This window comes from Leptosomus discolor, chromosome 22 (assembly GCF_034619465.1).
Source record: "Leptosomus discolor isolate bLepDis1 chromosome 22, bLepDis1.hap2, whole genome shotgun sequence".
Lineage (NCBI taxonomy): Eukaryota > Metazoa > Chordata > Aves > Leptosomiformes > Leptosomidae > Leptosomus > Leptosomus discolor.
This window is the reverse complement of record NC_141412.1, coordinates 3,486,477-3,500,602: the sequence shown is the minus strand read 5'-3', so window position 1 is coordinate 3,500,602 and position 14,126 is coordinate 3,486,477. Positions and strand designations below refer to the sequence as shown.

At 48.0% G+C, this 14,126-nt stretch overlaps 1 protein-coding gene across 4 annotated transcripts in view; it reads right to left on the bottom strand.

Moving 5' to 3' along the window:
* GRIK4 (glutamate ionotropic receptor kainate type subunit 4) overlaps nt 1-14,126 on the bottom strand; it is a 136,459-nt gene that overhangs the window by 49,310 nt on the left and 73,023 nt on the right. For all 4 annotated transcript variants that reach the window (XM_086476991.1, XM_086476993.1, XM_086476994.1 and 1 more), the window contains exons 5-6: nt 11,070-11,248; nt 7,790-7,843 (exon numbers count right to left, since the gene is read on the bottom strand). In XM_086476991.1, the coding sequence (XP_086333117.1) occupies nt 7,790-7,843; nt 11,070-11,248 (233 nt within the window). The remainder of the gene's footprint in view (nt 1-7,789; nt 7,844-11,069; nt 11,249-14,126) is intronic.

The window sequence follows — 14,126 nt, the reverse complement described above, 5'->3', positions numbered from 1 at the left end:
CACACAGCCAAGCTCTGTAATTCATGATTGTAAAGCCACAAGCTTGGATTTTCTGGCGTCACTAGCTCTGAGTTACGATCAGGAGATTTACAGGCTATAGTCTCCATTCCACTAGGAACATAAACCCATAAGGTACAAGCGTATTACTCAGTGCAAGTCCCTCGAGTTGCACGTTTGGATCACGTGCTAGCTGATCCCAACTGGGGCTCAGCACCCACAAGCCCTCTCCCACCTCAGCGCACACTGGCAATGGGGCTTCTGCAATGCGCCAGTGGGTTTCTCATGCAAATCCCCCTCCTGCCCTGCCCGTTTCACTCTAGCTCTGTACCACAGCAGCAGCAACGTGCTGCTCCTCACATGTCACAGCACAGTGACAGGTGAACGTACAAAATCACTGCTGCCTTGCCCCATGTGGACTCCTACCAGGAAATTATTGTGCCCACAATACAGAGGAGGAAACTGAGGCAACGAGCAAAAACCAGCAAGCAATTAAAAACCAGACAGCACATTTCAGCCTAAGAGAGACATGGATAAACAACATGCCTTACAATGCAAAGCATCAAAGCCAGCATTCATATTTAAGCATATAATTAATGAAGCATCCTCCCTAATCTGCACCTAAGTGATCCACTCCCAGACTAAAGTAGACCCCACAAATGATGCCCAGGTCCCAGATCTTCCCTTGCTAGTGGCCCTGATGCCACTGATCGCACTCTCCCTCCAAAGTCCGGGAAGAGGCTGGAGACTTCTGCGCGGAAAGGGCCAGCCAAGCAGGGGATTATTAGTGTCATAGCAGCCTGCCTGATAAGCAAATGTTTTTTAAAGTGTAGAGCTGTGAACCCTTGAGACTCCCCTGCACTGCCATGCTGCGGTCTCACTTCAGAGAGTGGCTCCTGGTAATTGCTCACCCCGCAGCAGCAGGACGGCCAGCTTGCTATTCAGCGCTCTGCATCAACTATTGAGCTGCTTCCAGCTTTATCGATTTCTCTGGTGATATTGTTCTGCATCCCATTTGTGCGCACAGAACCTCGCTCCCTGACTCGATTCTTATCACATTTTTAATAACCTAGATCGCCCGGGAAGCAGGGAGACAGCGACCACTACCTGCACGCCGGAGACAAGTATAAAGATGGTATCGTTTCGTTTTTAGTGACTCCAAGACCTTCCCACACCCTGCTTGACCTCACCGCATCCCAAGCCCCTGGAGGGAACAGGATTTGCTCAATTCAACCTACACTGAGAGTAAGATGTCCCCCTCCCTCCCTCCCTCGTGCTCACACACACACGTGGTTATCTTCCTCTCCTCCTGACTACTAGGACTTTATTGAATTTTTGGATCTGCTGATTAGCAGCCTCCAAAACACCCTCTGACGCTGTCCTTGCCCAGTGTTCAGCTGGAGAAACTCCTGGTGCCGTAAGCTCTGCAGGCTGCACTGACCTCATTCCCCTCGGCCCCAGCCAAGGATCCGTCCCTCAGACGGCAGCGAAGGCTGAGTTACACCCGGCACAGGCTTGCCGTGGGCCGAGAACACACTGTACTGCTCCTTCTTGATTTTTATGTGGGATGGGAAGAAGACCAGGCCAAGGCTTCCATTTCTCTATCGAACCCTGACTCTGGCAAAATTTCCATTTTAAGAGTACTTGGTGCTTAGAAAAGCTGTCACCCTCCAAACACAGACTTTCAATTCCCATACTGAGATTGCCTGGCAGCTTTTTTGCAAAAGCCAGACCTTCAGTTAGTGCAAAGTCAGCACAGGTCTAGTGACTTCACTGCTGACATCACTGGATGCCAATGTGCATTGTTATTCACCATTTTAGGTTTAACCAGAGGAGATAAAGTATCTCAGCTCTTGGTTCTTCCAGCAAACACAACTCTCTCCAGGGAGTCTCTCCCCAGGCCATGGGTGGCAGGACTAGCGCGCTTCGTCCCACGGGCAGAAGGTACCATCCTGGTTCTATTTACACTGAACAGATCCGGTGTAACAGCTCTGCAGTTACTCCAGGTTTTCACAGTTCAGGCACAAACAACACGTTGAGTCCAGAGCAAGATACACTGACAGAGAGGGGAGCAGAAGGACTACTCTTCCTCCAGAGACACACAAACAAACAGCTAAAATGTGGATTACTCAGAAGAAGCTTGAAAAGACTTCAGGCTCCTGTGTCACTGAGGTCCCCTACAGTGCTCTCATACTGGCGGAGGTCATTAACAGCAGCAAGAGTACAAGAGGGAAGAAAACCGTGTAAATCGGCAAGGACACAAAACACAGATTAAAGTGAACGACTTTCCCAGGGGACTGGTCGTACCTCCCACTCTCCTCCCTAACGGAGGCACGCCAGGGACTGCCACCTAAGCATCGCTACCGGCCTTGTGCATGGCTGTGTGCTCATTACATGACTGGGACATTTGGCCCCTGCAACGATCATTTCTTTACAATCTGGGACAATTTCTCCCCTCAGATTGTTGGACCTCCTCTGTTAGATGTAACAGTGGAGAAAACACCTGCCTTTGCCTCTCTGGATCCTGATGCCCTCAGGGCTGAGCTGCTGAGTCTGTTAATCATTCCTAAGCTCCTCTAAGAACGCATTTATTTATTTACTCAAGTGGACAATATTATGTTAAGTGTTTTATGGTTTTCTTGAAAGGCTCAGTTTATTTATAAACTATTGACAGAGTCAATAAGTTTATAATGGGCCATGTAAAAATCAATTTCTCTGGAAGAAAAAAAGTCATCACAGCAACAAATTGTGGCCTTTTGAGTGGTTAAGTGGATGTGGGAGAGCTACCCAAGGCACTGTTATTTGGCCATTTACGTAGTTAAAGAGGAACTGTGATCTCAGTGAACTCGGGGACAATTTAGGGGAACTGTCCATATATAATCCGGCTGCTCTTACAAAGTTGACACATCACAAAAGCATCAGCATGCCATATACTAGTAAGGATGGGTCTTTTACCTCCTCATGCAAGGAAAGCTTTAAATATAGGAGGCTGTTCTTCAAATGAGAGCACTTTAGGAAAACACATTGCCCACCTCCTTAGTGAAAGCAATTTACTTTAACTTCTCTGCAGGTAACCTGAGGTTTGAAGAGTGACAAATCCACAAAGAGCAAAGAGGTCAAGTTGGGACCTGAAAAGCACAGCTTGGAAAACAAGGGGTAGAAAGTCTGAAAGACAAATAAGACAAGATGGCATGAGGGCAGAGGAAGAGAGGTTTGCTCTCACATCAGAGGGCCTGGGCTGTACATGAGAGAATGATTTACTCAACAACTGGAAATCAAGCACAGGATGGACCCTGAATAACGCGTAGAGAAGGTCCAGACAGGTGAGACAGCACAGGCAGCAAAACACAGAGACGTACAGTTAGTGCTTTGTCTAAATCCTCCTTTTCTTGTGCTAACTAGAATGAGGAGAAATTGCTTTGGCATCCTTGCAAAAACCTGATTTGTTTGCCCTGCTACCACATGCCAGTGAAAATATGAACCATAAATCCAGCGAATGATCTGGGCTTTACAAAAAAGGTTTGCATCAGCTACTGGGAATCAGGAAGGCTGGCTGGACTGCAAGGTAAAATTTGTCAAAGCATAACAAGAGAGTCTGCCTTCCTCACTTGTACAAGGGAAAGTGAGGGTGCTTGCGGCCAGCAGACCTGGTGCAGTGAGACCAACCACCACAGCTCGTGCTGGAGCTCACATCGCAGAACGAGACACAGAAAAAGAAGGTTATTTCACGAAGAGAAGGTAATTTCATGAAGCAGAACTAAAAACCTAAGCTCCACAGCCCTGGTCAAACGCTAAGCTATAGTCCACTTTCCCTCTGCTTTACTTCACATCGTTCCCTCCTTCCAAAGGATGTCACTGTAATGACAAGCTACTGCTGAAACGTGTGACATTGTCTGGGTGATTTGGACACTAACTTCCCCTCCAGTTCCAACAGGGCATCCAGAGTGAAAATCCAGCCGCGAAAACCTCACCCATTGAAGACCAACCTCTTTATAAATCACTAAACAAAGAAGAAAAGACAAGAAACAAAAAAAAGCAACAACAAAAAAACCCAAACCAAAACTGATTTATCATGTCTCTGGAAATTGAATATGGCAGCTGTTTTATCAGCAACAACACCTCCACACAATATTCTCAGTGAACAAAACTGCATCCAATGAACAGACTATCTGACTCAAGGCACCAGTAAAACTCCTTTACACCTTCCTTCTTACAGTTATAATTTTAATTGTTTCAATTATTTCTATCTAATCTCCTTGATAAACGTTTTGAAATTTAAACCCAGCCCGAGGTCTATACGTTATAGACATATTAAAAAAAAAAAAAAAAAAAAAAAAAGAGAGAGCGCGCAGAAAAAAAGGCAAAACCAACAAAACAACAATGAGCTATACAGAATTAACAAGCTAAAAGAATTAATTGTAGCACGGGATTTTGGAGGCATCTGACACCCCTCCTGCTCTATGCTGCCGCTTTCAAGGATTTCCAGCACTGAGAGGAACATTTTTTTTCAATGCACAACACCCTGCCTGCAATGCTTTATTTATGCATTGGCATTATTATTATTACTACTACTATTATTGTTATTATGGAGCACACCATCGTCCCCTTATACAGTTGTAAGCTGTGTGGATACACAGAAACTCTGTGCCCAGCTGGGGAGAGGGGAAGGGACAACGAGCAGCTCTGAGCTCATCTCAGCACCGCACAAACCAAGGTGTAGGGAGCAGCTGGCCACCGGGTCAGCATTTGCCATTAATTATCAGGAAATTTCAGCCCTCCCAGAAGGGTAAGTCCCAGAGCAAGGGAGGTTGTCACTGTGTGGAGGTGCTAGGAAGAAACTTGGGTCAGACTGAGATTTTCTGCAAGGGGACTGAGGACAGAAGGGTGCTTAGTTGCTGTGAGTACCCCATACACAGATGCTGGACGTGGGGAAGAAAATTGCAACAGACCTGCTCTGTTCTGTGAGTTTCATTACGACTCCTGGAAAATTTGTTGAGCTTCTGCTGCTGACAAAAAGGGTCCCTTGAGTTGGCTGAAGGAGGCTGATAATGAATTCACATGCAGTAAATTAGCCTGTGGATATTTTTACATCAGGCTGCTCGCCTCGGCTCCGATGGAAATGCATTGGGGGCCGAGGACTTCTTCCTCATTTGCTCCCGCAATCTCCTGCCAAAGGCTGGCATCTGCTTTCACGCGCCACTCTGCCTCCCCGTTGAACGGCGGGGAGAGCAACGCTGACGCTATCTGCAGTCATCAGGCTGGCTACGGAGGAGCCGTCACCCCCGAATTGTTCTCCCATGGACCGGCGCCAGGGGAGTTGCAGCAACTTGCCTCCATCTCACGCTCCGCAGAGAGAAGAGCTGCGACACACAACTAGCTGTTGGCTGGGATGTGCTTATTAAATAAAATTAATGCTAGAAGACAGAAACAGAATTCCCCTCTAGTGCCGCAGGGCAGGTGTTTAATTCCGCATTTTATATCCTTTTCTCTTCTTTTTTTGCCTGAAATATTTTTGCATCTCCAAGCAGCTTAATGCTATACAGACTGTCTATTCCCCTTCTGATGGGTTCTTCCTCCATTTAAAGCCATCTTTTTGCTTGCTCCCCTTGACAGCAGTTCACTATGATTTTATCTCTTCTATTAGGCAGTGATTGCAAAGCCTCAGAGGGTTCATTAGCAGCTTGATAATCCCTCCAGATTTATTAGTCTACATTGCTCACTCCCATCTCTCATCCCCATTTAAATATTACTAATTTCCTTAAACATCTTTTCCATCTGCCCAGGTTTTGCCTGATGTCACCTTTCTGTAACGGTCCCTGCCAAAAATCCAGTTAGTTCTGCTGAGGGCTGATCTTTTGGACAAAGTGCTACAAATATCCTGTGAGAGTGAATGGCAACAAAATTAATTTCTTTCTCACCTGCCATAACTGCATTACACTACATGAATGGGTTTCAAAGACAAATTTCACCTCTTGACCTCGTGCAAACGCATAATCACACTCACGCTCAAAACCAGTCTGTTGGTGCTGGTGGCAGTGGGGAGCTTAATTTTTAGAGCTATTTCTCTTGTCCAAGCACCATCTAGGCACATGGACTCCACTGTGCTGGTGTTGCACAAATAGAAATCCCTTACTATGCGCATAGTCCCAGCCCACGGGGTGCACAGCGACTGTCAGGACTGGGGAGGGCAAGTGGAAGGAAGAAACAGTTGCCAGGACTGGAGGGCAACAGGAAAACTACTTGTTGGGAGTGGGAAATGACTGGAGTGGTTTAGCGTGGTGAGCAGGATCTGATGGGGACGGCCACTGCCCCTTACCAGCTCTACCAGCAGCACCAGCACAGCTACATTCTGACTCGGGGCTGGCACTGGGGGCGAGAAATCACAAAGCAGCACCTGCTGCCCTAAAACGAGTGACGTTCACCTCCTAAGGGCGCAGCTCTTCCCTCAGCACCCATCACTGGCTGAGGCCCTCCAAGCACACCCCTTCCTTTTGCTTTCCTGCCCAGTGCTGGACATTTGCATGGGGATAAATGGGAGCAGTGAAGTTTGTGCTTGCTGGACTGCTATTGAGCAAGGTTAGGGCCTATGGAGCAAGTGCCAAGCAGGAATCAGAATGCTATTAGTTCAGGTAGGAAGCTTGTGGCTTTTTCTTTTTTTTTTTTCCTTCATTTTTCTCTTTTCTGACGCCTCCTTTCCCTATCCCTTTTCCACTCTCTGTCCCAACTGCTCTCTTGGCTTTCAACCCCTCCATTTCACTCCTTCCCCCTCCTCCTCTCCACTCCAGCTCTCCTGCCTACACATTTGGCTCCATCCGTTCCCGTCTGTCTCCCACCCAAACACAAAGCGTGATTCAGCTCTCGGCTTTCCTGGCACACACACACCCTGGCATAAATATTAATAGAAATTAGAGAATATGAGTGTCATTTGGGGTTGGAAGGCACCTCCACTTAATCATCCAGCCCATCCTGCCACACTCAGGTTTCCACCATCCCCACACCACCATTAATAGATAGGTATCTGGTCTCCCTGGCAGTAGCATTTTCCCCATGCCACTTGGCAGCCTGTTCAAGAGTCTTGTAGCTGCTGCAGCAAGAGAAGTTTCTCTGATGTTTATTTTGGGTTTCCCCCTGCTGCTTCCTAAGCCCATTACTCGTTGTTTAGCACAGTACTCGGGAATTTAACCGCACGATCCCCCCATTAATGTTATTAGTAGCTATAAAGCCAAATCACCAGGGGCCATGCTGAAGATATACCCTGCGCTGCCTCTCAACATTTATGGTATCATCCTTCCTTTGTCTTACACAGCTGCGCTCAGAGGCGCAGCAGAAAAGCACGGGGCCATGGTGCCCTCTGCACGCACGCCCCCGTGCAATCTGCCCTTCTCCTGGTGCGGGGAACGGGCTCGGGGGCTGACACCTCCAGTGTAACCCTCCTGAGCCCTCGGTCAGGAACCACCCATCTGCTGGTGCTTCCCAAGGACCCGCACATCTCATCCACACCAGTTCCACCCACAATGCCTGCCAATCCTGCCTTTGGCAGCTGCGCAGGATCAATCGGTGCTGCCAGGCACCCGACGGCTTTCACCTCCCGAAGGCCAGGGCAAGGCTTTCCCTGACTGATGCTCAGGTTTGCAGGGGGACACTATTCCTTGCCTCCCGCCCCCTCTCCTCCACGAATTCCCCGCTTCGCAAGCACGTGGCTCTTCCCAACACTCCCACGGGCCAGGGAGATCAGCTCCCATTAACATGACTCTACACGCACACAGGAGAAAAAGCGAGAAAAATGTCTTACCAGATTAGTGAAGATATACGTGTAATAGGCAGACGCCATTCCCAGTTCAGCTGCCTGTGAAGGAGAGGAAAGGAGATTAGACCACAGCCTGACAATCTTCAATCTCCACTCCGGCAAGGCAGAGACTGGGCCACATTTGCTTTTTCATCCTTATCGCTCCGTGCAAGCGCTGCTGTCTTCCTGCAGGCAGGGAAGGGTGGGACACAGCAACACAATTTGACCTGTGAAATTAAAGTCTGGGGAACCAATTTTTCAGCAGGACTGAGCCTACCTCTGAGGTCTCCTCTCTGCAGCAGCACTGACAAAGCACCTGTACAGGGGCTGCCTGGCAGAGAGAAACCACCCAACACTGCACAAGCCACAGCTCCAGACCTCTGTGACCATCCCTGCTCCCTCTGCGGCACTGTGCAAGGTGACAATCAGGGTTTTCTGCATGTGGTCCCATCCTGCAGGTGTATCCAGCCAAGGACAACCTGGAAGGAAGACGCTTATTGGAAGCAAAAGCTTACGCAAAGCCAACAGCAAGGGCCCGTACAGACCCTGGCAAGGTGAGGTGATGTCCTGCAGCCCCAGCCCTCCAGAGCGCCTTGGGAGGAAGAGTTCCTCAGGTGTACCGTGTGTTTGGAGGAAAGCTATGTTGGCTGAGGTTTGCTGCTTTGTTCCTGTTCAACTACTAACAACTTTCCAAACATAATGAGAGAAAGTAGCAGTTCAGAGAGCTCAGGGCTTGTGTCCTTTCACCACAAACACTGAGATGCAGACAGCAAGGCAGCAAAAGCGCTTCTGGAGGGAGAGAAAAAGGACAGTCATCCCAGTGGTGGTTTTCCCGCAGGTATCAGTCAGATTTGGGCTCCAGTCCCGCAAATGAATTAGCATGAATGAAACCTGATAACTCAGCCTATTCTCCAGAATTTAGACAGGGTTGCGATGGCCGCAGACATAGAAAAAGAGGGTAAAAGTGCACAGAGATGCGGAGAGGACGACATGGATTTTTCCACGGGATGATCTGTTCTAGAGATCACAGACCTAGTAATCATTGAAGTCCTTTTCCAAAATTCTCAGTAAACAAGGAGTTGGTTGTGGGAACAGATGCTCAGGAAAGTGGGGGATTAATCTGCAGATCCTCCTGAAAGCCTATGTTCCACTGCCAAGCACAGCTGGTCTCAAATCATGCTTCCGGACCTTGGCAAAGAGGTTTTCCCAACACCCCAGACCGCACAGAAGAACTGGAGGCAGGGAGGGAAGGACCAAAGGCAGCACCTCCTTACTTGGTTTTAGTCCATTTCCATCTCCCCCAGAAGCGGGAGGATGATGACAACAGAAAGTGAGTGAAGGAAAGATACAGAGAAGAGGTGGCTTAGATTGCACCTCTCCCTATTCCTGTCTGTTCTTTACCTATTTCTGCACAAAACCGAGCCTACCACTGCTGCAGTGGGAGCGGACACGGGCAGTGGCGAAAGATTTGGATGCCCACAGAGGACTGATGGTGGCTTAGGTCTGCCTGTGCCCAGCCCTTTCGTTGCACATTGTCACTTTGTCCCTTGCACAGGTGGTAAAATAGACACAGCAAAGTCATTTGATCAAAAGAGCACCATGACTCCAGAGGAGGCTGCTGACCTGCCTTCCAGCCAGCTTTCCAGCCAGCTGCCTCATTTTTAAGCCGCTACACGATGAAACCTGGCACCCATTTCCCTCCCTTTTCCCTTCCCGAGGACAGCGATAATGTCAGCTCCCCCTCTGACCCACTTTGAAGTCAGTGCATTTGATTTCAAGGGCAGAAAATCAAAGCGAGCAACAAAGCGCTTCCTGTGAGCATCGCTCCCATCCATTTAATGTGCCCGCTGGCAGGTGGGCAGCCGGGACAGGCTGGTAATCGAGGAAGCAACCATGTGTCTCCAGACCATATGTGGAAGCTAAGAGATGAGAAATTGCAATTTCTCTCATTGTCCAAGGCCAGGACTGGTCTCCTGACACAAGGCTCTTTCAAACCAATGGTGCATTTTTCTTCCTTTTAGTGACCCGTGAGCAGGGGCCAAGGATGTACCTATTTGCTCACCGCAACTTTACCCCGTACTCTGGTTGCATCTCTATAAAGAAAACACTTTCCAGCCTCCCAAGGTGCAAGAAGTTGCCAGATCAGAGGCTCATTATTTATTACATTCCTTTCCTACAATCCTCTAGCCTGGAAGACTATGTTAGGTTTTACTGAACTGCTGAAAAATCGTGGCAATCTCTGACATCTTTATCAGTGGTGGCAGAAGGATGCTCGAGCTGGGAAGGGAGACTGCGGGTGCCCGAAGAGCGCTGCTGTGTGCCTGTGGGAAGTCACTATAGCAACAGCGGAGGGGGACAGCCCTCAGCAGCCAGGCAGCACACAACAGGGACCAGAAGAAAAAAAAAAAAAAAAAAAAGAAAAAAAATAACCACAAACCCACCCTGCCCTGCATAGGGGGGACCCAAAACTCCTACAAACCGGCTTATTTAGAAAAGCAAAATTGCAAGCTGTGGATTAAAACCTTTGGGGGGCAGTGGGGGGGAATAATACAAACACCTCTAATGGTTTGTGCTGGCTGTCATCAGAGATAAATCTGATACAGTCAAAGGCTTTTGAATGACTGACTCCTTGATACCACAGTCAGGACACCATGTGTAATGCCTGCACCAACAGCCAAGGGGGGGACCCCATTGCTTGGATCCTGCCTCCATTCAGGAAAGTACTTCTAGTGCCTTCCAGGATGCGGAAAACCCTACACAACTTTAGACTCCATCTGGATGCTCAAATTTGAAGTAGGCTATCAAAACAAATGCTAAAAACTGCTGCAAAAGACCATTTAAAAATAAACATGATTAAAATAAAATCTCGCTTAATAAGACAATAAAAAAGGAAGCAAAAACTTAGAAATGTACTTGGAGAAAAAAGAAGAAAAATCTATTGCACTGATTGACTAATTTCAGAGCACTAAGCAGCCCTCCTCAGCTGTTTGATGGCAACAGGAGCCACAAGCACACACCACTTCTACAGAGCAAACACATCAGCTCAGAGCAATTAAACCATTGCTTCTACAGATACGGTCCTGGAAAGACAGAGTAAATTATTTTCCCCAGAAACTCCATCAGTGGCAATTCCCCTCTCAGCAGAGACTATTTCCAGTGTTGCTGCAGGAATTTTTACACTCCATTATCACACAACGCCTGCATGTGCATGCTCATGTACTGCATGCAGTATCTCATTCAGCGGAAGCAGCAGCATTTACCATTGTGACACTTAATAGACGCTTACCTTCTGCAAAATGGTATGAGACATAGAAGCGTTGGCATGTACAATGATGGTAGCTGTTTTGTCGTCTCTGATCTCTTTTAGGAGAGGGGTAGGATCCCGGCTGTCATCCAGCATCCGGACTGAGAGAGTGTCCTTCGAAATGAGGAACTGCCGAAGCAACTTCTCTAGGTTTAAAAGGCCTTCAGATAAAAGGGAGGAAAAAACAGATACCATTAAGTTTTTTGCTTGGCTCAAAAAGCATTTCTCCCATGGCCCATAGTCTTCCCCGGTAGGAAGTCCTGCAGTTCTGTGTGCTGCAAAGGAAAGGATTTGGTGCTGCAGCACAGGCTCGCTGCTTGGGCCAGCAGGGAATGGGAAAAGATGGAGCCACTCCAGCTGTTCTCCAGACAAAAAGAGGCCCCCAAAGGCCTCTTGGGAAGAGATAAGATTGCTGATACAAATTTGCTCAAGGACCCCAGAGTCCAGACAAGCTCTCCGTTATCTTCTTGCACGCGGGACTGTTCCGGTTATCGCTGGTTGCTGGTTCCTCTTCCTAAGCTTTTTCATTACTACCTCCCAAACTAAGTGCTCTGCAAGGCACAACTTGATACACTTTGGAGATCTTGAAGCACTGATGGGGAGCTGCTATCTTCCAAGGGCATGTGTCCCTGGGGATGGAAAGCTCTGCTGAGATTCAGACAAAGCAGAGATCACTGCAAAAATACATTGAGTCTACATCCAAAAAAATTGTGAAAAAAATTGTGAGTATTGTCCTAGCACAGTGCAGAACTACTTGTGGACTGGGGATTCCTAAAGCAACACAGAAGCCAACAATAAAACAAACAAACCAACCAACATATTTGGTGCTTTACGGAGAAATCAGAGAGTAAAGTAGGACAACATTTGCAGTCCAGCAGCTCCATCACTGGGCAAGGTCTCTGGAGATGGACCTTCCACCTCCACATCAAAGTCCTCCTCCTTCTTTCTGCCTTGCCATCGGCATTTCTGCTTCCCCTGTGCCCTCCCCAAGCCCTCCGAGAGCCCCAGCACAGCGCAGCCCTCCACCTCCTCGGGCAGCGTCTGGATGTGATCGGCCGTGGGAAAGAGCCAGGACTCTGGCTACCTTGGAACTTCCCACCCAGTCTGGAGGACTGGTCTCTCCCTTCAGACAGGAGCTGAAGAAAAGAAGTAATAATTAGTGAGCACCCGCACGGCTAAGTCCTGACTTCCCTGGACTTGTGCCCTATTGCCTTTGGCACTTCTAACTGAAGTTTCTTCCTGCAGCTAGGTCATTGCAAGGGCTCCTTCCAACACAGCTTCACTGATGTCTAATAAGACATCAAAGCTCCTGCAGCAGCTTTTCTTAGTCAAGAAAGCATATTTGTTAGAGTCCGCCTCGTCTACCCAGCTGCTGAGTTTCATCAGGAAATAACTTCTTGTTAACTTTGATTGACCAGAGAGACCACCAGCTGTAATCATTAGCAAGACACGGACAGCCAGCCTGGTCACTCATCACATTCCTACACAGAGACAATCCAAAAAGAAGGGAGAAAGCTGAACTGAAGGAAACTGAAAAGAACAGAACTATCAGCAGAATCACATCCCAGCTGGTGGAGGAGCAAAACCCAAGGCAGAGCTCTACTCTTAACCTAACTGTACTTTCAACTGCACGAAACCGCTCATTCACCAGAAGGTCAGGGGCTGGGGAAGCAATACAATGTGATGCGATTAGCGTTAGAGAGCACTGCTTTCAAGAACTCCCAGCACTTCACAAAGGTAACAAAGCAGTGCATTAAAAGAGATATATCCAAGATGAGGAGCCTCTCATTCACAGTGAGAGTTTTTCAGCACGCTAAGTTTACACTGAGCTCTCTACAATGCATTCGCCTCTTACCTTTTCTCTGAGTACAGGTAGGAATTCGGCAAGGAACTAAAAAACCAGTCACGGCCAGGACTTCTCTGGATCACACCAGCTTCTTCTTTCTCACTAGCCAGTGAATTCACTTCGTGTATGGGACACATGGACTAGACCTCACCTAAATATTTTTCTTTCGTGTGCTAGGTCAAGTGAACAGTAAATTTTACTTAAGCCCTCCATTTGATCCTTGTCAGGTTTATTTTCACCTTATTCCACATCTGCAAGGGACCAGACAGTTGCTGAAAGTATCAGTCCTGAGAATACCAAGTTTACTTACAGCTCATGCTGGCAAAATCTGCTGCTGCAAAACTGAAGAAGATTTTAAGAGCACTTTACTAACTTACAAAAGTCTTGCATTAAAAAAAACCCCACAACAAACAAACAAAAAAAACGTAACAAAAAACCCACGGGAACTTACCCTTTTTTTCCACGATGATTTAAATTTCGTGGCACTTAACACTGTACTCTGTAAGAACGGGATGTTCAGGAGGAGAGAAGGCAGCACTAGCTGCAGCTCCCCAAGCACTCACTACCAAACCTGCACCCAGTTTAAGTCAGTGATGAGGGCTGAGCACACCTGGACCCTGACCCACCATTGCTGGCACTACAGCCCACAGACTTAAGTCCCCAGGACTATCACTGAACATAAAATACTTCTGCCCTTGGAGAGCATTCCCAGGCAAACATCACGGTGAAGCAGGGGCTGGCAGCAGGGACTGCTTGCACTGCAGTCAGTGCAGAATGCTGCCAGAGATCGCAGCCCCACAGCACTTGGCTTTGGTCAGACCTGAAGGAAAGCGGAAAGCTGCGCTACTCTGCACGCCACCGTGCTGGTGGGAGAAGCCCAGATTTACACCACAACCTGACTTTCAAATGGACAGAAATTCACAGAAAGGCATGGGCGTCTGGAGGGGAATCTTCAGCCGTCCCCTTTGGAAATGCACCTTTTCTATTGAATTTCCTGCAGAAGTAAAATTAGATCCTGCTGCTTAACGCCAAAGGTTGTATATCTCAGCTGTAAGTTAATCTTGCAAACTGGAGAGCATCCCTCTGCCAACTGCTAGGAGTTTGTGACTCACATCAGACCCTCAGCTTCCTCTTCATTTTTCCTCTTTGCTGACTACATCTGCACCTCTGTTGCTGCCTTCTCCTCCAGCCCT